Source organism: Ranitomeya variabilis, chromosome 8 (assembly GCF_051348905.1).
Source record: "Ranitomeya variabilis isolate aRanVar5 chromosome 8, aRanVar5.hap1, whole genome shotgun sequence".
Lineage (NCBI taxonomy): Eukaryota > Metazoa > Chordata > Amphibia > Anura > Dendrobatidae > Ranitomeya > Ranitomeya variabilis.
Window position 1 is genome coordinate 145,399,328 of NC_135239.1, and position 22,828 is coordinate 145,422,155.

The window sequence follows — 22,828 nt, forward strand, 5'->3', positions numbered from 1 at the left end:
CCCTGCAGAGTTTAGTGTCATCTGCAAATATTGAAATTCTACTCTGAATGCCCCCAACAAGGTCATTAATAAATATGTTAAAAAGAAGAGGGAACAATACTGACCCTTGTGGTACCCCACTGCTAACCGCGACCCAGTCCGAGTGTGCTCCATTAATAACCACCCTTTGTTTCCTATCCCTGAGCCAGCTCTCAACCCACTTACACATATTTTCCCCTATCCCCATTATTCTCATTTTATGTATCAACCTTTTGTGTGGCACTGTATCAAAAGCTTTTGAAAAGTCCATATACACTACGTCCACTGGGTTCCCTTGGTCCAGTACGGAACTTACCTCTTCATAGAAGCTGATCAAATTAGGCTACTTTCACACTAGCATTTTTTTGCATACGTCGCAATGCGTCGTTTTGGCGAAAAAACGCATCCTGCAAAGTCGTCTGCAGGATGCGTTTTTTCCCCATAGACTAATATTAGCGACGCATTGCGACGTATTGACACACGTCGCAACCGTCGTGCGACGGTTGCGTCATGTTGTGGCGGACCGCCGGCAGCAAAAAACTTTACATGTAACGTTTTTTGGTGCCGACGGTCCACCATTTCCGACCATGCGCGTCCGGAACTCCGCCCCCACCTCCCCGCACCTCACAATGGGCAAAAACAGCATCCGCTGCCCCCGTTGTGCGGCGCTTGCACAGTATGCGTCGGTACGTCGGGCCGACGCAGCGCGACGGCCCCGTACCGACGCTAGTGTGAAAGCCTTAGTCTGACATGAACGGTCCCTAGTAAACCCGTGCTGATACTGGGTCATGAGGTTATTCCTCTTCAGATACTCCAGTATAGCATCCCTTAGAGTGCCCTCCAGGATTTTACCCAGAGTAAAGGTTAAGCTTACTGGCCTATAATTTCCGAGTTCAGTTTTTGTCCCCTTTTTGAATATTGGCACCACATTTGCTATACGCTAGTCCTGTGGTACAGACCCTGTTATTATGGAGTCTTTAAAGATTAAAAATAATGGTCTATCAATGACTGTACTTACCGTATATACTCGAGTATAAGCCGAGATTTTCAGCCCAAATTTTTGGGCTGAAAGTGCCCCTCTCGGCTTATACTTGAGTCAAGGTCGGCGGGTGAGGGGGAGAGGGCGCTGAGGCATACTTACCTGCTTCCGGGGCTCCTGGCGCTCCCCCTGCCCGTCCCACGGTCTCCGGGTGCCGCAGCTCTTCCCCTGTTCAGCGGTCACGTGGGACCGCTCATTAGAGAAATGAATATGGACTCCACTCCCATAGGGGCGGAGCCGCCTATTCATTTCTCTAATCAGCGGTAACGGTGACCGCTGACAGAGGAAGAGGCTGCGGCACCAAAGACCAGCTGTCCGGGGGAAGGAGCGGGACGCCGGGAGCAGGTAAGTATGTCATATTCACCTGTCCGCGTTCCACACGCCGAGCGCCGCTCTGTCTTCCCAGCGTCTCTCTCTCCGCACTGACTGTGCAGGTCAGAGGGCGCGATAACGCATATAGTGTGCGCGCCGCCCTCTGCCTGATCAGTCAGTGCAGAGAGACGCCGGGACGGGACGCTGAGGAGCTGCAAGCAAGAGAGGTGAGTATGTGTTTTATTATTTTTATTGCAGCAGCAATGGCACAGCTTTCTATGGCACAGCTATGGGGCAATTCTGAACGGTGCAGAGCACTATATGGCACAGCTATGGGGCAATAATGAACGGTGCAGAGCACTATATGGCACAGCCTATGGGGGCAATAATGAACGGTGCAGAGCACTATATGGCACAGCTTTCTATGGCACATCCTATGGGGCAATAATGAACGGTGCAGAGCACTATATGGCACAGCTATGGGGGCAATAATGAACGGTGCAGAGCACTATATGGCACAGCTATGGGGGCAATAATGAACGGTGCAGAGCACTATATGGCACAGCTATGGGGGCAATAATGAACGGTGCAGAGCACTATATGGCACAGCTTTCTATGGCACATCCTATGGGGCAATAATGAACGGTGCAGAGCACTATATGGCACAGCTATGGGGCAATTATGAACGGTGCAGAGCACTATATGGTACAGCTATCGGGCAATAATAAACGGTGCAGAGCACTATATGGCACAGCTATGGGGAAATAATGAACGGCGCAGAGCACTATATGGCACAGCTATGGGGAAATAATGAACGGCGCAGAGCACTATATGGCACAGCTATGGGGAAATAATGAATGGTGCAGAGCACTATATGGCACAGCTATGGGGCAATTATGAACGGTGCAGAGCACTATATGGCACAGCTATGGGGCAATAATGAACGGTGCAGAGCACTATATGGCACAGCTTTCTATGGTACAGCTATGGGGCAATAATGAATGGTGCAGAGCACTATATGGCACAGCTATGGGGCAATAATGAACGGTATGGAGCATCTATTTTTATTTTTGAAATTCACCGGTAGCTGCTGCATTTTCCACCCTAGGCTTATACTCGAGTCAATAAGTTTTCCCAGTTTTTTGTGGCAAAATTAGGGGGGGTCGGCTTATACTCGGGTCAGCTTATACTCGAGTATATACGGTAATTCCTGCAGTACTCTGAGGTGTATCCCATCCGGGCCCGGAGATTTATCAATTTTAGTGATTTTTAGACGCCGCCGTACTTCCTGCTGGTTTAAGCAGGTGACATTTAATTTTTGTTATCACTGATCAGATTGTCTGCCATGGGATTTTCTTGTGTAAATACTGATGAAAAAAAGTCATTTAACATATTGGCTTTTTCCTCATCCTCACCCATCATTTCACCCAGACTATTTTTAAGGGGGCCAACACTATCATTTTTTAGTTTCTTACTATTTATGTAGTTAAAGAATATTTTGGGATTATTTTTACTCTCTCTGGCAATGAGTCTCTCTGTCTCAATTTTTGCTGCCTTGATTTGCTTTTTACAGAATTTATTTAATTTTCTGTATTTATTTAATGCCTCATCACTACCTACTTCCTTTAATTCTCTAAATGCTTTCTTTTTGTCACTTATTGCGCCCCTTACAGCTTTATTTAGCCATATTGGTTTCCTCCTATTTCTAGTATGTTTATTCCCATACGGTATATACTATGCACTGGTCCTATCCAGGATGCTAATAAACGTCTCCCATTTTCTTTGTGTATTTTTATGTCTCAGGATATCGTCCAAGTTAATTGCACCAAGATCATCTCTCGTCCGTTGGAAATTTGCCCTCCTGAAGTTTAGTGTCCATGTAACCCCTCTACTACACATCTTATTAAAGGATACATGAAAACTTATTATTTTGTGATCTGATCACTATTCCCCAAGTGACCCCCAACCCTTATATTTGTTATGCGGTCTGGCCTGTTGGTTAATATTAGGTCTAGCAGTGCCCCCCTCCTTGTTGGGTCCTGAACCAGTTGTGAAAGGTAATTGTCTCTCATAGTTGTCAAAAACCGATTACCTTTACTGGAACTGCAGGTTTCTGTTCCCCAATCTATTTCAGGGTAGTTGAAGTCCCCCATAATAATGACTTCTCCTTGAGTCGCAGCTTCATCTATTTGCTTTACGAGGATATTCTCCATTGATTCCATTATTTTTGGAGATTTATAACAAACCCTTATCAGTAATTTATTATTTTTCCCCCTCCCCTTATCTCCACCCACAGGCACTCTACATTTTCATGTAATTCCCCGGCCCATCTCATACTCACCTGCATCCGCCTTAACCCTTTTCCAGCGTTGCTTCTGTTGGTCTCCAGCAAAAAGTGACCTGCTGGCAGCTGCAGTGTTTCTTGAAGCGCTGTGGAGGTCACTTTTCAATACAAGTTTATGAGAGCCTCGTTCTGGCCTTCATAGACTCGCACTGAGCTCTTGTCACTAATGTCTTTTAATGGTCTACAAAATGATGCACATTCCCCTCTTTCCAAAACACAGGGATGCCCCCATTTACCTCCCCCAATAAGGCGGTTTCCTAGGCTCTGGTCTTCAGTTCCCAACCCTTTTGTTCTTTTTCTGGTAGGACTGAAGTCCCAATGTCGCTGTTAACTTTCATTTTCTCCATTTTTTTCATTTATTTTATTTTCTACATTTGTCTTCTTTTGTTTGTCACTTCCCTTTCCCCTTCCTAGCCACACTCCTTCGCTGAAACGGACGTATGGACACTGGATCGCCCTCACTGACCTGACCTATACACTGTCTACCAATGGATCCTTCTCTCCTCTCAGCCTGGTATAGGTAAGCGTTACACTAGCACGCACACTTCCTTTTAGGCTAAAAATTATTACGTGTGTTACCCTTAATGTAAAAGGCTTTCAGTCTAAAGCTAGAAAGCAGATACAAAATCTCAGATACAGATACCATATTATCCAGAATAGTCCTATGCTAGTAAACCAGGACTAATATGGGCTATAACCCTATGGAGCTCCCAAACGACATTAGAACATAAGAACATGCAGCATATCCACCACAAAAAAGATGCGTAATTATTAAAAAAGTATATTTTCAATAATAATACAATAGATCATGACCAACAATACAGTACATACATTTCAAAACACTAATGATCAACAACAGAGTTATTCAAATCCAGTCAAAAGGTACACCAAAAAAATGGTGTCACCCCATAGGCATAAATATGGGAAAGAGTCCTATAAGTAAAACACATCATATAGCAGTGCAATTGATTGTACGCGTCGCAAAGTAATTTTAGGAGATAACATGCTCACAACCACCACACAGGAAGAAATAAAGTATCATTCATTTACTAAGGTCAGTGACCACACATGTCTAACAACCAAAGCAGTGGTGTAGCATGTGCTCCTATCATTGGTTCTTACCCGCGGTCATGAATATGGGTAAGAACTAGTGATGAGCGAGCATACTGGTTGTTCGGGTCTCCCTGAGCACACTCGGTTGACCTCCGAGTGTTTGGATGTGCTCTGAGAATTAGTTTTCATGGCCTCAGCTGCATGATTTATGGCTGCTAGACAGACTGAATACATGCGAGGAATGCCTGTTTGTTAGGGAATTCCCACATGTATTCAGGCTGGCCAGAAGCACGGTACCAAGATATATATCTTTCATGTATCTAAATCTCCGAGCACAGCCAAATACTCGGAGATCACCCGAGTGTGGAATTCAAATGACACCTTCTTACTCTACAATACTCTCGTAACTTCCCCCTTGAACAATGCTGCCTTCGAAAAATATAGATTTTTAAAACTTAACATGGACAAAACAGAATTCATCGTCTTTCCCCCATCTCACGCGACCCCCCCAATGAACCTATCCATTACAGTAAACGGCTGCCCACTCTCCCCAGTCCCACAAGCTCGCTGTCTCGGGGTAATCCTTGACACTGATCTCTCTTTCAAACCACATATCCAAACACTTTCCACTTCCTGCCACCTTCAACTCAAAAATATTTCATGGATCCGTACATTCCTAAACCAAGAATCTGTAAAAACCGTAGTCCATGCCCTCATCATCTCCCGCCTCGACTACTGTAACCTTCTGCTCTGTGGCCTCCCCTCTAACACTCTCGCACCCCTCCAATTTATTCTAAACTCAGCTGCCAGACTAGTCCACCTGTCCTCCCGCTATTCCCCGGCCTCTCCCCTCCGTCAATCCCTTCACTACCCAGAGACTCCAGTACAAACACCTAACCATGACATACAAAGCCATCCACACACAACCTGTCTCCTCCATACATCTGTGACCTCGTCTCCCGGTACTTACCTGAACGCAACCTCTGATCCTCACAAGATCTCCTTCTCTACTCTCCTCTTATCTCCTCTTCCCACAATCGCATACAAGATTTCTCTCACGCATCCTAGTCTGGAACTGTCTACCACAACATATCAGACTCTCACCTACCATCGAAACCTTCAAAAAGAACCTTAAGACCCACCTCTTCCGACAAGCCTACATCCTACAGTAACCACCGATCGACCAAACCGATGCACGACCAGCTCTATCCTCACCCATCCCTTGTAGATTGTGAGCCCTCGCGGCAGGGTCCTCTCTCCTCCTGTACCAGTTGTGACTTGTATTGTTCAAGATTGTTGTACTTGTTTTTATTATGTATACCCCTCCTCACATGTAAAACACCATGGAATAAATGGCGCTATAATAATAATTAATAATAATAATAGTATGGAAATCCTATCATATTTACCACTTAGGATGTAAAACTGCTGTTAAAAAGACTATGTTATCGAAATGACTTCACTACTTTGAGACCCTGCAGCTAAAATCCCTACAGACTAGCATCATACTTGATTTCATGTGGAATTCTAAACACAAAAGAAGTCCGAAATGAGTGATGGTCACTGGAAAGACAGAGGGCCCAGATTTACAAAAATGCTATTAGGCTGCTGTTTTTTTTCTGCATATGTGAAAAACTTAATAAAAAGTACAGTTTAAAAAAAATAAAAAGAGGAAAAGGCTAGTTAGATAAGTATGCGCCCTGCACTGATTACTACTTGGTAGAATCACAAGTCCACAAAAATGATCAACTATCCCCAGCACTGTGCTTAGCTATCACCGTCATGTCACTGGTCACTCCATTCAACTTCTTAAAGAAGCACTCCTCCCATCTAAGTTTTTATCCTCTTAATACATTGCAATCATCATATTATATATAAATTTGTACTTACAATTGCTCATGTAGTCCTTTCTAACCAGTTAATTCTTCTCTTTTCTTTGCGCTATGTAGAAACAGGAAGTCTCTTTCCCTCCATTTATCATTCCCCTCTTCAACTCCTGTCTCAGCTGCTCTGCTCCTACCCCTGCCAGGGACTTTTGCAGTGACTTATAACTCATGTAAAGGAAAAAGAGCCTTCCTATCTCTACATAGAGCTTAGAAGGATTAATCTAATCAGTTTTTAATCATATGATGTCATAGACCTAATGGAAAATAGGATTAGCTAGGTAGAAATGCAAAATTAGCAACAATAAGGTTGTGAAGGTCTTGAGACAGCTCACTGGTTTTACCCATCATGAGTTGTTTCTTGTGCAGCACCTTGGTAATGAGACACATTTTTGTAGGCCATCAATTGAACCAAAGCCCTTCTGTGTCACTCGGTGATCAGCTTCAATCTAGTTTTCTACAACAATACAGGGGATTGAACCAGCTGATATTATTTTTCACTAAGTGACAGGATTGCCTTCTAAATACTGATAGATTTCACCTGGTGTCATGACTTTCCATATTTATTGCACCTTTCTTACTTCTTGTGTTCCAAACTTTTTCCCTTTGTCATTTCTCATTGTTACATAACATTTAGTTTATGGACACCTAAGGTCTAATTTTTGCACCTGTGCGGATTGGATGGGTTGTGACTGACATATGCTGAGAATTTCATGTCAATATCACATTTAGAAATATATTTATTTAGAAAATTGGTGACGTGTTCGATAATTATTTCACCCGTTGTATTAACAGGATGAAAACTTTGCTGGGAGTGCTTTGTTAAAATGGTCTGAGCCAGGAGAGATTATTTATTTTACTATGGCAGAAAGATTAGAAAGTAACACTTAGTGATATTTTGATCATGTAGTAAAATCCATTCAATTTGGTAGCAGATTTTCATGATGATACGCAAACCACTAAACTTTCATATACAACCTAACCCAAGTATTGCCATACTGTTTTTGGGGATAGACTCCATCCCACTTGATTTTTGAATAACAGTATGCCATATGCTCACTTTCACAAGATATGAAGTAGCTAAGAAATGGAAGTCTCATGAATTCACTCCACTAGCAGACATTACTAACGGGATTAATTTCAACCTAACCTACAAGTATATGATAGCCATTCACAACAAGATCAGATCCTTTCACAAGGTCTGGCATAACAGCTCCTCTTCCTCATATACAACTGAAACATGATGCAACAGGACTATGAGTAACAGCGGATATCTTCTTACAGAATATGACCCAAAACCCTGATCAGGATAACTTCCATTTTCTAGGTTTGTCCTCTTTTCTTCTTTTTTACCAATGTTTATTTCAGGTAATTTAGTTTTTGCTAACCTAAATGTTGCATACACGGAGCATATACAAATTGCTTTTCATGTTTTTCAAGTTATTGCCTTGTTTATTTTTGTTAAAAAACCCTAACAATGAAATCTTTACCATGTACACATATAAAAAAAATTGAAATATGCAACGGTTTGTTTTATTTCACTACACATGTCATAAATCACCCGTAAGAATACACTATGTTCCAAATTATTATGCAAATTACATTTTTCTCGTATTTTCCTAAATGGTCGGTGCAAATGACAGTCAGTCTAATAAAAGTCATCACCCGTTAGAGTATACATCGAATTTTATTGAAGAAACCTCCCAATGATAACAGTATAATCTCCAAAATGAATAAAAACTCAAAATGCACTGTTCCAAATTATTAGGCACAGTAGTATTTCTAAACATTTGGTGTGTTTTAAAGAAATGAAAATGCTCATTTGTGGAATTTGCAGCATTAAGAGGTCACATTCACTGAACAAAAAAGCTATTTAACTTCAAAACATCCTAACAGGCCAAGTTACATGTTAACATAGGAACCCTTCATTGATATCACCTTCAGAATTCTTGCATCCATTGAACTTGTGAGTTTATGGAGAGTTTCTGTTTGTATTTCTTTGCATGAAGTCAGAACAGCCTCCCAGAGCTGCTGTTTTGATGTGAACTACCTCCCACCCTCATAGATCTTTTGTTTGATGATACTCCAAAGGTTCTCTATAGGGTTGAGGTCAGGGGAAGATGGTGGCCACACCATGAGTTTATCTCCTTTTATGCCCATAGCAGCCAATTACTCAGAGGTATTCATTGTCATGCATGTAGATGATTTTGTTCCTGAAGGCACGTTTCTGCTTTTTAGACCATGGAAGAAAGTTGTCAGTCAGAAACTCTATTTACTTTGCTGAGGTCATTTTCACACCTTCAGGAACCTTAAAGGGCCCTACCAGCTGGTTCCCCATGACTCCAGCCCAAAACATGACTTCTCCACATCCTTGCTGACGTCGCAGCCTTGTTGGGACATGGTGGCCATTCACCAACCATCCACTGCTCCATCCATCTGGACCGTCCAGAGTTGCTCGACACTCATCAGTAAACAAGACTATTTGAAAATTAGTCTTCATGTATGTCTGGGCCCACTGCAACCGTTTCTGCTTGTGAACACTGTTTAGTAGCGGCCGAATAGTAGGTTTATGCACCACAGCAAGCCTTTGAAGGATCCTACACCTTGAGGTTCGAGGGACTACAGACACACCAGCAGCTTCAAATAACTGTTTGCTGCTTTGTAATGGTATTTTGGCAGCTGCTCTCTTAATCCAATGAATTTGTCTGCCAGAAAACTTCCTCATTATGCCTTTATTTGCATGAACTCTGTCTGTGCTCTGTTTCAGTCACAAATCTCATCAGAGTATGATGATCACTCTTAAGTTTTCGTGAAATATCTAATTTTTTCATACCTTGTCCAAGGCATTGCACTATTTAACGCTCTTCAGCAGCAGAGAGATCCTTTTTATTTCCCATATTGCTTGAAACCTGTGACCTGCATAATAATGTGGAACATCATTTTTGAGTAGTTTTCCTTTAATTAGAATCACCTGGGAAACTAATTATCACATGTGTTTAAGATTGATTTCAGTGATTCATTGAGCCCCGAGACACAATACCATCCACGAGTTTATTTGAAAAACAAAACAATTAAATCTTTAAGACACTAAAATCCAATTTGCATAATAATGTGGAACACAGTGTATATACAGTGAGTACGGAAAGTATTCAGACCCCTTTAAATTTTTCACTCTTTGTTTCATTGCAGCCATTTGGTAAATTCAAAAAAAGTTCATTTTTTTGACATTAATGTTCACTCTGCACTCCATCTTGACTGGAAAAAAAACAGAAATGTAGAAAGCTTTGCAAATTTATAAAAAAATTGGTCATGGCTCCAATTCCTTTCAGACAAGATACATGATGAAAACAACATGATGTCCTTCTCTTTCAGAGATTTAAAGACATGGTCAGATATACTAGTGAAACAGGTCATGTACGTCAGGGGTGCACAACTTGAGACCCGGGGACTACAGGCGAGACGCGGTGCCATACTGTGGGGTCGCCAGCCATCTCTGACTTCTGAGTTCAGCACCTGTCATACACTATAGGGATAGCTGCCCTGTATGAGTTCTTTACCTGGAATGCTTAATAGAGGAGCAAAGGACCATCTATGTCTACAATAGTGCAAGCTAAAGAAAAGGAAACCCCACTTATCAGATTATGGCATATTTAGTACTGTCGAGATATATATATATATGTATGTATATATATATGTTCACACTTCGGATCATAATACCCCTTCAGATTTTTTATGCGACTTTTGAGAGCAGTGCAAACACAAAATTTGGCACTGGGAGCATTTCTTCATCTAAGGAAACTGAAAATACAGCTGTGAAAGGAAAGACTTTCACGTTCCTGCTTAGCACCCCCAAACCTCCTTACTCTGCACCCTATCAGGTAACTGATACTGTATAGCCTTCTACCAATATTCATGAGGAGCTTGGCAACCTTACCTTTATTAGCAGCCTCCTCAGCTTCTTTATACATTCCCAAAAAAAAGTATGTACAAGCCAAGTTCACCCAAACATCAGGATTACATCCTCCCTGTTCACTTGCATGCTTGAACACCTAATAAAGGACCAAATATCACTGTCAGTATTCTTCTCCACATTATTAAGTGATACAGGTTTATGCACTGTATTGAAGTAGTTTTTAGGTTTTTGCATATACTTACAGGTTTGTCACATTTATCCCTGATATGGAACTTTTAACCCCATTACAAAATGCCTGCCCACTGCCCCATTTATTCTCTAAAACGGGCAGGAAAACAAAAATTAAGCACGGCTGATAATCAGTAATGTGCATCATTAATCAGCTCTCAACGGCTGCAGGAAAAACACACGGAGGTGTTGGAAAAAAAACAATCAAGTAAAAGATGCTCTACTCCAAAAATTGAGCACAAATGGTGATAAGTGATTTGCGTCACTGATCAGCGCATGATGGCTGCAGGACGCACACCGAAGGAGGGGAACAGGACAGAGATTAAGAGATTGGGCTGAAGTCTGGGGATGCTACTGTAGTGATCACAACACTGAGGGGGAATAAAACATGGCAGTACAAGGTCCTTCACAGCCACACAGGGGAGCAGTGACAGAGAAGACGAGGGGCACTACAAGTTCCAGCAGAACATAGCACAGCATGGAGACTCTCACAACCACTATACACACTGACACTGAATGGAGGCGTGCAGAGCAGTAATCAATATTTTACTTTTCACTGTTTGTTTACAATTAGTTGATCTGCTTAGACTGACCAATCAAAGCGAAGGCTGGGCGATTGTTCCAGCTCACTAGGTTCTGTTCTAGAAAGACCCAATCAGCACTAACCACCAATATATGGTGCCATTTTTGGACTTTGCTTTTGATTGTACTATAGCAGCGATTGCCGATGCAGTGGGATGAAGGGTCGGACGAGCCCCTGGGTGATGAGGAAAGATGGCCCGCTGGTGATTAGACAAACAATATGTGTATTTTCAGTAACAAACTAGGATGTAAAAATACATCCGATGTATGGAAGGGGACAATAATTCAGATTTAACTGGACTCAACAGCAAAAGGGTTCTCTCAGATGATGACATGGAAATTTGAAAAAACAAATGGAAAACCTATTTAAAGAAGCACTTCCATTAATGTTTTTATCCTTTTACTACATTGCACTTATTATATAGCACTGTGTACTTACAATTGCTTATTTTGCCTTTCTATCCAATTAATTCCTCTATTTTCTCTGCTCTATGTAAAAACAGAAAGTCTCTTTTCCCTGCAGGAGTTATTTCCCTTTTCACATCCTGTCCCAGCTGCTCCCGCCTCGCCTGCCAGGGACTTTTGCAGTGACTCATGACTCATGCAGGGGAAATTGACCTCCTGTTTCTACATAGAGTTCAGAAGGATTCAGCTAATCTGTTATTAAATCATGTGATGTCATCTACCTAATGGAAAAGAGAACAACTAACTGGGTGGTAAGGCAAAATGCTAAATTGTAAGTACACAGTGCTGTATAATATGATGATTACAATATATTAAGAGGATAAAACATTTGATGGGTGGAGTGCTTCTTTAAAGGAGTACTCCCATCTCCAAGATCCTATCCCAATATGTAGTAGGTATAATAATAATATTAGCAAATACCTCCAATCAGAAATGTAGTATAGTTTTTCTGATTCACTATGTCACTTACCCAATGTGCAGGCATTTCAGGACTTTATGTATCCATGGTTAAGTCCACTGATATAGTGACAGCTAGTTGCTAGTGGTCGTAACCATGGATACCTAAGGTAATGCAATGCCTGCACACTGCGTAGTGACATAGTGAATCAGAAAAACTATACTACACTTCCAATAGGAGGTATTTGCTAATATTATTATTATTACACCTACTTCATATTGGGATAGGATCTTGGAGATGGGAAGACCCCTTTAACAAGAAAAAGTTGATATGTTTAGTAACTCATTTTCTAACCATTCAAAGTTTGGTTAAATCAGTTTGTCTATCAGCTGACTGACTGTACATGCATTACCTCCAGAGCTTTTTTGTAGTCACCAAGATGAAATGAACAATACCCGATCCATAAATCAGAGTCATCTTCACTCTCTCCAACTTGACGTTTAAACTATAAAGAAAAGTCCATAAAGTCATTTCAGAAATGTAGAGCAGGACAACAGTGACCAGCTATATAATAATTATATACAACATATTCAGGTATTATACATAATAATAATTTACTCACAGGAATACTATTTATGTCATAATACTAAGATGTCCAACAACAAGTGGCTCCAAATGTGGCCAGCCTTTGCATTTGTAACTCCTTTTTGCCAAGACCAGGTCACATTTTTCGATTCTGACCAGTGTAACTTTTTGTGATAACTCTGGAACACTTCTACATATCATAGAGATTCTCAAAATATTTTTATGACAACATTTTATATTAATCCCTTAAAGGGAACCTATCACCCCCCTCAGGCGTTTGTAACTAAAAGAGCCACCTTGTGCAGCACAAATGCTGCATTCTGACAAGGTGGCTCTTTTAGTTATGTTCCCTGCACACGCTGAAATAAACGCTTATAAAATGTGCCAGCACATACCGTGAAATAGTCCCGGGGGCGGGTCTTTCCCCCCTAATCAGACGCAGCACAGCCGTCACTCCGGGCCTCTGCGTGCCGGGCGCGGCCTCCTCTTGCTTCATTACGGTCCCCGGCGCCTGCGCTGTAAGTATTTTTTTCCGGGCATGCGCAGCTGCGCTGCTCTTCGAACTTACAGCACAGGCGCCAGAACGATAATGCAACAAGAGGAGGCAGCACCCGGCGCGCACAGCTCCGTAGTGACAGCTGTGCTGCGTCTGATTAGGGGGGAAAGAACCGCCTCCGGGACCATTTCAGGCTATGAGGGGGCACATTTTATAAGCGTTCATTTCAGCGTGTGCAGGCATCATAACTAAAAGAGCCACCTTGTCAGAATGCAGCATTTGTGCTGCACAAGGTGGCTCTTTTAGTTACAAACGCCTGAGGGGGTGACAGGTTCCCTTTAACCCCTTAGTAACAGAGCCAATTTGGTACTTAATGACCGAGCCAATTTTTACAATTCTGACCACTGTCACTTTATGAGGTTATAACTCTGGAACGCTTTAACGAATCCCGCTGATTTTCGCCATATTTCCATTTTTTCGTGACATATTGTACTTCATGTTAGTGGTAACATTTCTTTGATATTACTTGCGATTATTTATGAAAAAAAACGGAAATATGGTGAAAATTTTAAAAATTTAGCAATTTTCAAAATTTGTATTTTTATGCCCTTAAATCAGAGATATATGTCACGAAAAATAGTTAATAAATAACATTTCCCACATGTCTACTTTACATCAGCACAATTTTGGAAACAAAATTTTTTTTTGTTAGGGAGTTATAAGGGTTAAAAGTCGACCAGCAATTTCTCATTTTTACAACACCATTTTTTTTTAGGGACCACATCACATTTGAAGTCATTTTGAGGGGTCTATATGATAGAAAATACCCAAGTGTGACACCATTCTAAAAACTGCACCCCTCAAGGTGCTCAAAACCACAAGAAGTTTATTAACCCTTTACATGCTTCACAGGAACTGAAACAATGTGGAAGGAAAAAATTAACATTTAACTTTTTTTTGCAAACATTTTACTTCAGAACCATTTTTTTTATTTTCACAAGTGTAAAAACAGAAATTTAACCATAAATTTTGTTGTGCAATTTCTCCTGAATACGCCGATACCCTATATGTGGGGGTAAACCACTGTTTGGGTGCACCGCAGAGCTTGGAAGTGAAGGAGCGCCGTTTGACTTTTTCAATGCAGAATTGGCTGGAATTGAGATTGGATGACATGTCACATTTAGAGAGCCCCTGATGTGCCTAAACAGTGGAAACCCCCCACAAGTGATACCATTTTGGAAACTAGACCCCTTAAGGAACTTATCTAGATGTGTGGTGAGCACTTTGAACTCCCAAGTGGTTCACAGAAGTTTATAACGTAGAGCCGTGAAAATAAAAAATCGCATTTGTTTACACAAAAATGATCTTTTTGCCCACAAATTCTTATTTTCACAAGGGTAACAGGAGAAATTAGACCACAAAAGTTGTTGTCCAATTTCTCCTGAGTACGTCAATACCACATATGTGGGGGTAAACCACTGTTTGGGCGCACCGCAGAGCTTGGAAGAGAAGGAGTGCCGTTTTACTTTTTCAATGTAGAATTGGCTGGAATTGAGAACGGACGTCATGTCGCATTTGGAGAGCCCCTGATGTGCCTAAACAGTGGAAACCCCCCACAAGTGACACCATTTTGGAAACTAGACCCCTTAAGGAACTTATCTAGATGTGTGGTGAGCACTTTGAACCCCCAAGTGCTTCACAGAAGTTTATAACGTAGAGCCGTGAAAATAAAAAAATCACATTTTTTCTACAAAAATGATCTTTTTGTCCCCAAATTTTTATTTTCACAAGGGTAACAGGAGAAATTAGACCACAAAAGTTGTTGGGCAATTTCTCCTGAGTACGTCGATAACCCATATGTGGGGGTAAACCACTGTTTGGACGCACCGCAGAGCTTGGAAGAGAAGGAGCGCCGTTTTACTTTTTCAATGTAGAATTGGCTGGAATTGAGATCGGACGCCATGTCGCGTTTGGAGAGCCCCTGATGTGCCTAAACAGTAGAAACCCCCCACAAGTGACCCCATTTTGGAAACTAGACCCCCCAAGGAACTTATCTAGATGTGTAGTGAGAACTTTGAATGCCCAAGAGTTTCACAGAAGTTTATAATGCAGAGTCGTGAAAATAAAAAATATTTTTTTTTTTCCACAAAAAAGATTTTTTAGCCCCCGAGTTTTTATTTTCACAAGGGTAACAGGAGAAATTGGACCCCAAAAGTTGTTGTCCAATTTATCCCGAGTACGCTGATGCCCCATATGTGGGGGTAGACCACTGTTTGGGCGCACGGCAGAGCTCAGAAGGGAGGGAGCACCATTTGACTTTTTGAGCGCAAAATTGGCTGTCGTGTTTGGAGACCCCCTGATGTACCTAAACAGTGGAAACCCCCCAATTCTAACTCCAACCCTAAGCCCAACACACCCCTAACCCTAATCCCAACCCGATCCATAATCCTAATCACAACCCTAACGATAATCACAACCCTAACCCCAAAACAACCCTAATCTCAACCCTAACCATAACCCTAATCAAAACCCTAAATCCAACACACCCCTAATCCTAATCTCAACCCTAACCTCAAACCTAACCCTAATCCCAATACACCCCTAACCCTAATGCCAACCCTAACCTTAACCCTAATCCCAAACCTAACCCTAATCCCAAACCTAACCCTAATCCCAAATGTAACCCTAATGCCAACCCTAACCCTAATACCAATCCTAATCCAAACCCTAATCCCAACTCTAACCCTAACTTTAGCCCCAACCCTAACCCCAGCCCTAACTTTAGCCCCAACCCTAGCCCTAACTTTAGCCCCAGCCCTAACCCTAATTTTAGCCCCAACCCTAGCCCTAACCCTAACTTTAGCCCTAACCCTAAATTTAGCCCCAACCCTAACCCTAAATTTAACCCTAACCCTAGCTTTAGCCCCAACCCTAACCCTAAAGCTACTTTCACACTTGCGTCGTGTGGCATCCGTCACAATCCGTCGTTTTGGACAAAAAACGGATTCTGCAAATGTGCCCGCAGGATGCCTTTTTTGCCCATAGACTTGTATTGCCGATGGATGGCCACACGTCGCGTCCGTCGTGCACTGGATCCGTTGTGTTTTGGCGGACCGTCGTCACAAAAAAAAGTTCAATGTAACCTTTTTTTTGTACGTCGCGTATGCCATTTCCACTCATGCGTGGCCGTAACTCTGCCCCCTCATCCCCACGACATAGACTGGGCAGCGGATGCGTTGAAAAACTGCATCCGCTGCCCACGTAGTGCACAATTTTCACAACGTGCGTCGGTACGTCGGGCCGATGCATTGCGACGGCCCCGTACCGACGCAAGTGTGAAAGAAGCCTAACCCTAGCCCTAACTTTAGCCCCAACCTTAACCCTAAATTTAGCCCCAGCCCTAACCCTAATTTTAGCCCCAACTCCTCTCTCCTGCCGGCCGGTAGATGGCAGCAGAGAGCGGGCGCACTAAACCTGCCATTTTCTTTCCATAGGAAGAAGCCGGCGGGCAGGAGGGGATGCAGGAGGACCCAGGGACACCGGTAAGTATAGCAGGGTCCCCGAATCCCCCTATTTCTCTGTCCTCTGATGTGCGATCACATCAGAGGACAGAGAATGACCGATCGCTTTTTTTTTTTTTTCCGACCGCCGATAAACAGTTAATTACCGGCGATCGCAAAACAGGGGTCGGTAAGAACCGACCCCGATCATGTTCTTTGGGGTCTTGGCTACCCCCGGCAGCCGAGACCCCAAAGATCCTCCGGGTGCCGGCCGGCGGGAGAACTGCGCATGCGTCCGCCATTTTTTTGCCGGAAGAAGATGGCGGCGCCCATCGGGAGCCACGAGGAGCACCGGGGGAGACAGGTGAGTATCGGGGGGCTATCGAGGACCCCATTTCTCTGTCCTCTGATGTGCGATCACATCGGAGGACAGAGAAATTAAAAGGGAGATTGCGTTTTTTTTATTGTTTTTTTTTTCGATCGCCGGTAAACGGTTAATTACCGGCGATCGCAACTCGGGGGTCGGTAAAAAACCCCCGAATCATGTTCTCTGGGGTCTCGGCTACCCCCGGCAACCAAGACCCCAGAGAAAATCCGACTCTGGGGGGCGCTATTCACTTTTTCCACCCTTAACTGCCGCCGTTGAAAGGCGTATCAGCGGTCGTTGAGGGGTTAATGACCAAAGCTTTTTTCGGTTTTGCTTTTTCGCTCCCCTCCTTCCCAGACCAATAAGTTTTTTATTTTTCCATCAATATGGTCATGTGAGGGCTTATTTTTTGGGGGACAAATGGTACTTTTGAACGACACCATTGGTTTTACCATGTCGTGTACTATAAAATGGGGAAAAAAATCCAAGTGCGGTGAAATTGTTTTTGTTTGGCTTTTTTGCTAGGTGCACCAAATGCTAAAACTCAGTATCAACAAAAAAGCGTGTGCACAGCTCTATATGAAGGTGCCCAGGTAGGTTCCAAAACCTTAGTGATATAAAAAATAATAAAAAGTGGCACTCAACTTTTATAAAGGTGCTTTTATTCCAAGCGGAAGTGCAGTAACAGCAATGCAGTAACAGCAAAACGTTTCGGTCATAAACACATGACCTTCATCAGTTACTGTAAATTACAAATTATGAAAATAATATATAAATTGATGAGAAATAAAGTATATACAAAAAATCATGGCACTACATTGATGAATCATGGTATGGAGAAACATAGACACATCATGACACAATCACATGGAGAATCAAGAGAAATTAGCGAAAGTACATACCGTATGGTGATTGATGGTGAGATAAGTGTTTGCTCTGTTTTAATAAACTGTAATGCTTAATGCTGAAAAGATGGATAAGGGTGAGTGTGTTAGAAAATAGGGAATGGGGAACGTGATTTTGATGCAATGGGCTGGTGTGGAAAGAGAAATTCTGCATACCCCTTTAAGGCTATGTGCACACGTTCAGGATTTCTTGCAGAAAATTCTGGAGAATTCCGGACATTTTCTGCAAGAAATCCGCAAGAAAACCGCGTGCGTTTTTGCCGCGATTTTGCCGCGGTTTTGCCACGGTTCTGATTCGTTTTTGCCGCGGTTTTTTCCAGACACTTCCCAATGCATTTTAAGTGGGAAATCCGCAAAAAAAACGCAAAATTAATGAACATGCTGCGTTTTTTACCGCGATGCGTTTTTACCGCGGAAAAAAACGCATCATGTGTACAAAAAGTGCAGAATTCATTAAAAATGATAGGATGCATAATATAAGCAGATTATTTGCGGTTTTATAGCGTTTTTATAGGGAAAAAACGCGAAAAAACCGCGAATAATCTGCAACGTGTGAACACAGCCTAAAAGGAAGGCACTGATCAGAATGCTCAGGTATGGGCGCAGCCTGTAGTGAGGGAAAGCTATTGTTAGACTGTTAACCCGACGGGGAATGGTCAGGGTGGTGAAAGGAAAATAGATACAAAGTCCTACCCTGCTGTAACGCTGCAGACACGGTGTCCACCGCTTGTCTGAAGTGTGCCGTCCGAGTGCTGCATATTATGTGCATGAAGGGGGACGTGCAGACGTCCTGGACCGGAAGTGGGCGGGAGCCGGCGAGTGCTGCTGTATGCTGGGAGCGGATGTGACCTAACCAGAATGGAGGTGCGCTCCAGTGACGTGCTGTATGTGTTAATGTTAATGCTAAAACTGACCTGCCATTATGATTCTCCAGGTCATTGCGAGTTCATAGACACCAACCATGTCTAGGTTCTTTTTTATCTAAGTGGTGACAAAAAATTCCAAACTTTGGTAAGAAAAAAAAAATTTGTAGCGTCTCCATTTTTCGTGATCTCAGGTTTGGTGAGGACTTTTGTGTGCCGAGCTGATGTTTTTAATTATACCATTCTAGTGCAGATACGTACTTTTGATCGCCCATTATTGCATTTTAATGCAATGTCGCGGCGACCAAAAAAACGTAATTCTAGCGTTTAATTTTTTTATCGCTATGCCGTGTAGTGATCAGGTTAATCCTTTTTTTATTGATAGATCGGGCGATTCTGAAAGCGGCAATACCAAATATGTGTAAATTTGATTTTTTTAAATTGTTTTATTTTGAATGGGGTGAAAGGGGGGTGATTTGAACTTCTATATTTTTCTCATTTTTAAAAACATTTTTTTTTTTTTTTTTACTTTTTCCATGCTTCAATAGCCTCCATGGGTTTTCAAAAGCCTCCACAACTCGATTGCCTCTGCTACATAGAGGTGATGATCAGATCGCCTCTATGTAGGAGAATTACAGCATTGCTATGAGCGCCGACCACAGGGTGGCGCTCACAGCAATCTGGCATCAACAACCATAGAGTTGGTTGTTATGCCGATCCACCGACGACCCCCGATCATGTGACGGGGGTCACCGATGTGCGCATTTCCGGTCGGATGAGCTTGTTAAATGCCACTGTCAGAGTTTGACAGCGGCATTTAACTAGTTAATAGGTGTGGGTGGATCGCACTTGATGCGGGCTCACCGCCGAAGCCTGCATCAAAGTGGGAGTTCTGCCATTGGACGTACTATTCCGTCCGATGGCAGAAAAGGGTTAAAGAGGTTATCCAGTACTGGGGCAGCCCCCTTCTCAATCACCAGAATCCCCCTATACTCACCTCTGGCTCTCACCTGGCTTGTGTGATATTGTTATGTCACGCTATCCCTGTGGCCAACCAACATTCGCGCCAGTCTTCTCTGCTTCAGATGTAAGTGACATGTGGAGGAAAAGAGAGCGCAGCCACAGCTCTCGCTTCTTCCAGATATCTGAATTGTCCGAAGAAGGGGAGGGTGAAGCCAGCGCTGATTATGTCATGCAGTCCCTGAGACCAATGTCAAGCAAGCCTCGTGAGAGACAAGGAAACTGCACTGGCACTGAGTATAGACAGGTGTTATTATTTTTACTGGTTGGGAACATATGGACTGAGTAGGGGTTGTCCGAGTGGTGGACAACCCCTTTATTCATTTTATTTTTTTCCAATTATGATAAATACTGTGTTCCACATAAAGTCATAAAATACCTCTGGGAGAGCAGTCCAATATTTAATTACATTTTTATATTGCTTAAATTCCCTCTACCTAGGGCTGGCATATTAGCTTGATATTATTGCTTGATATTATTGCAAAGCTTGATCACTTAAGACCCAGCTCCCTCCAGGAACCTGTGATCACATGATCCGCAAAATGGGAGGAGGACACGATGTCAGTGCTTCCTAAACTGTATAATCATCGCTGTGCATACTGCGATCAAGAAGGCAGAGATGGTGAAAAACCATCCCTGCCTTCTCTATAGGAAGTCTGGCTGTGCCTGATGGCCGCTCCCTGTTCCTGCAGCTGTACAATCTCCCTGCAGCTACTTAAATAGCATTGATGTTGTAAACCATTATTGTAGAGTAATATGAAACAAATCACAGGCAATTCAGGTTGTTGGGCGTAATGCAAATAGTTGCCTAATTGGCCATACAATTTTGAAGGTAATTCCAGAATTAAATCATGTTAAAATATCCCTAGGATAAGAGAGTTAACGAAGTATAAGCGCCTACCTCCAACAGGGTTATTGATCCAGTGAAGTCCCTTTGGGAGAGTAACTCATCCAGTTTGGGAACTTTCTTTCCCTTTTTTTGGTTTTTATCCGCCTGTTGTACATTACTGCCTACAGCAGGCTTGGCTCTTGATAACATCTGAAAACAAAAAAATGACTGTATTTGGTCCTTGTACACAAGATAACATGTTGATGCAATGACATCTTGAACAATCACACAAATAGTATTCTCACAAAGACAATCCTCGTCCACAGAGAGCTTCTACCAAACTGAGTCCCACTGTGCCTGAGTGTGAGACCTCTCACTGATAGACGTTAACCATCCATGTAACGCAGGGCCCGTTTATCCCTGCAGTGGCATCTGACAGTAACTTCCCTCCTCAAAGTTTAACATTTGGAAAAATCGGTACAAGACAACTGCCATCCTTGTGTATGGGATAATGCAGGGCTACCAATCTGCCACAATGGGCATACAGGACCTGAGCAATGAAGCTTATAGCTCTGGGACTCAGCAGCTCCCGCTGGTGTTATGTAGACAGGACGACAGCCATGTACACTACATAGTGGCTTGCTCCCTGGGCTCCTGATAAGAATGCATCCTCAGCCCAAAGGGGTTATTCAGTTAGAAAACTAGATCTGTAGATGTGTTTAAAATAAAATTATATTCCACTTACTCATATACTTCCATTACGGTCAGCACTGGAACCGGCTGCTCAGCTTCAGCAGAGAGTTTCCTGTGCTGGAGCAATACTAGTATTGTGTGAAGGGGGCTGGCCGACTGCTTATTTTAATTGCTATGCCAGCCACCTTCTCAGAATAGAGAAAAAAAGGAACTGGCATGGCGACTGAAACAAGAAGTCAGGCCCATTCACACACATATCTGGTTATGTGCAAACATAGGCCTCTCTCTTCTGCCAAAGCTTTGGTAATGAAAGAAGATACGTTTATATATATTTTTACACATCTGCCTGCACAACTCTTTTAATGACAGCAATACATGACACTGAAGTTGGTCAAATTTAGGGGTTATTGGACAAACTATCTTATATGAATGTGGCAGCAATATTCCCTTTGGTCCCTGGGAGATAATTGTCTGGCCTGAGCTTACACAGTGACGTATGCATGTATATGGGCATGCTAAACACTGGGCTATCCGGTATGTACATACTCTCAGCCCCCTATGTGAAAATCAAAGTGCAACAGTCTGGTTATATTAGCTCTGATCATCGTTTTTGTTCTCAGGCCCCTCCACATCACATTCCCTACATCCACTTTCCTGTATGTCCTTTTTGATAGAAAGGGAATTTGGACACCTGGGAGAGGGACAACATTTCTGCTCCTTTCTCCTTTGTACAGGGACCTGATCATCCATTTAAGGCTACTTTCACACTAGCGTCATAAGACGCACGACGAATTGCGTTGTTGCGACGTACCGACGCTAGCAGTGAATGCGCCGCACAACGGGGGCAGCAGATGCTGTTTTTCAACGCATCCGCTGCCCCATTGCGAGGTGCGGGGAGGAGGGGGCGGAGTTCCGGCCGTGCATGCGCGGTCGGAAATGCTGGACACGACGCACCAAAAAACGTTACATGCAACATTTTTTGGTGGCGACGGTCCAACGCAACACGACGCAACCGTCGCACGACGGTTGCAACGTGTGGCAATGCGTCGATAATGCTAGTCTATGGAGAAAAAACGCATCCTGCAAGCACTTTTGCAGGATGCGTTTTTTCTACAAAACGACGCATAGCGACGTGCAGTGCACGACGCTAGTGTGAAAGTAGCCTAAAGTGAACTTCTCAGCAGGATTTTGCAGAGTAAAATACAGACACCACCAGGTTGGCACTGTTACACTGATTAAAATGATACAAGGGGTGATGAAATCCATCTTGTGGTTCTTGTGTAATCAGTGAAGAAGTTTTCAGTTAATGATATACTCGTGCTCTTGTCCGGGACTG

At 42.9% G+C, this 22,828-nt stretch overlaps 1 protein-coding gene across 3 annotated transcripts in view; it reads right to left on the minus strand.

Moving 5' to 3' along the window:
- IFT56 (intraflagellar transport 56) overlaps positions 1-22,828 on the minus strand; it is a 101,519-nt gene that overhangs the window by 75,792 nt on the left and 2,899 nt on the right. For all 3 annotated transcript variants that reach the window (XM_077277320.1, XM_077277321.1, XM_077277322.1), the window contains exons 2-4: positions 20,872-21,009; positions 12,647-12,739; positions 10,584-10,698 (exon numbers count right to left, since the gene is read on the minus strand). In XM_077277320.1, coding sequence (XP_077133435.1) covers positions 10,584-10,698; positions 12,647-12,739; positions 20,872-21,009 — 346 coding nt within the window. The remainder of the gene's footprint in view (positions 1-10,583; positions 10,699-12,646; positions 12,740-20,871; positions 21,010-22,828) is intronic.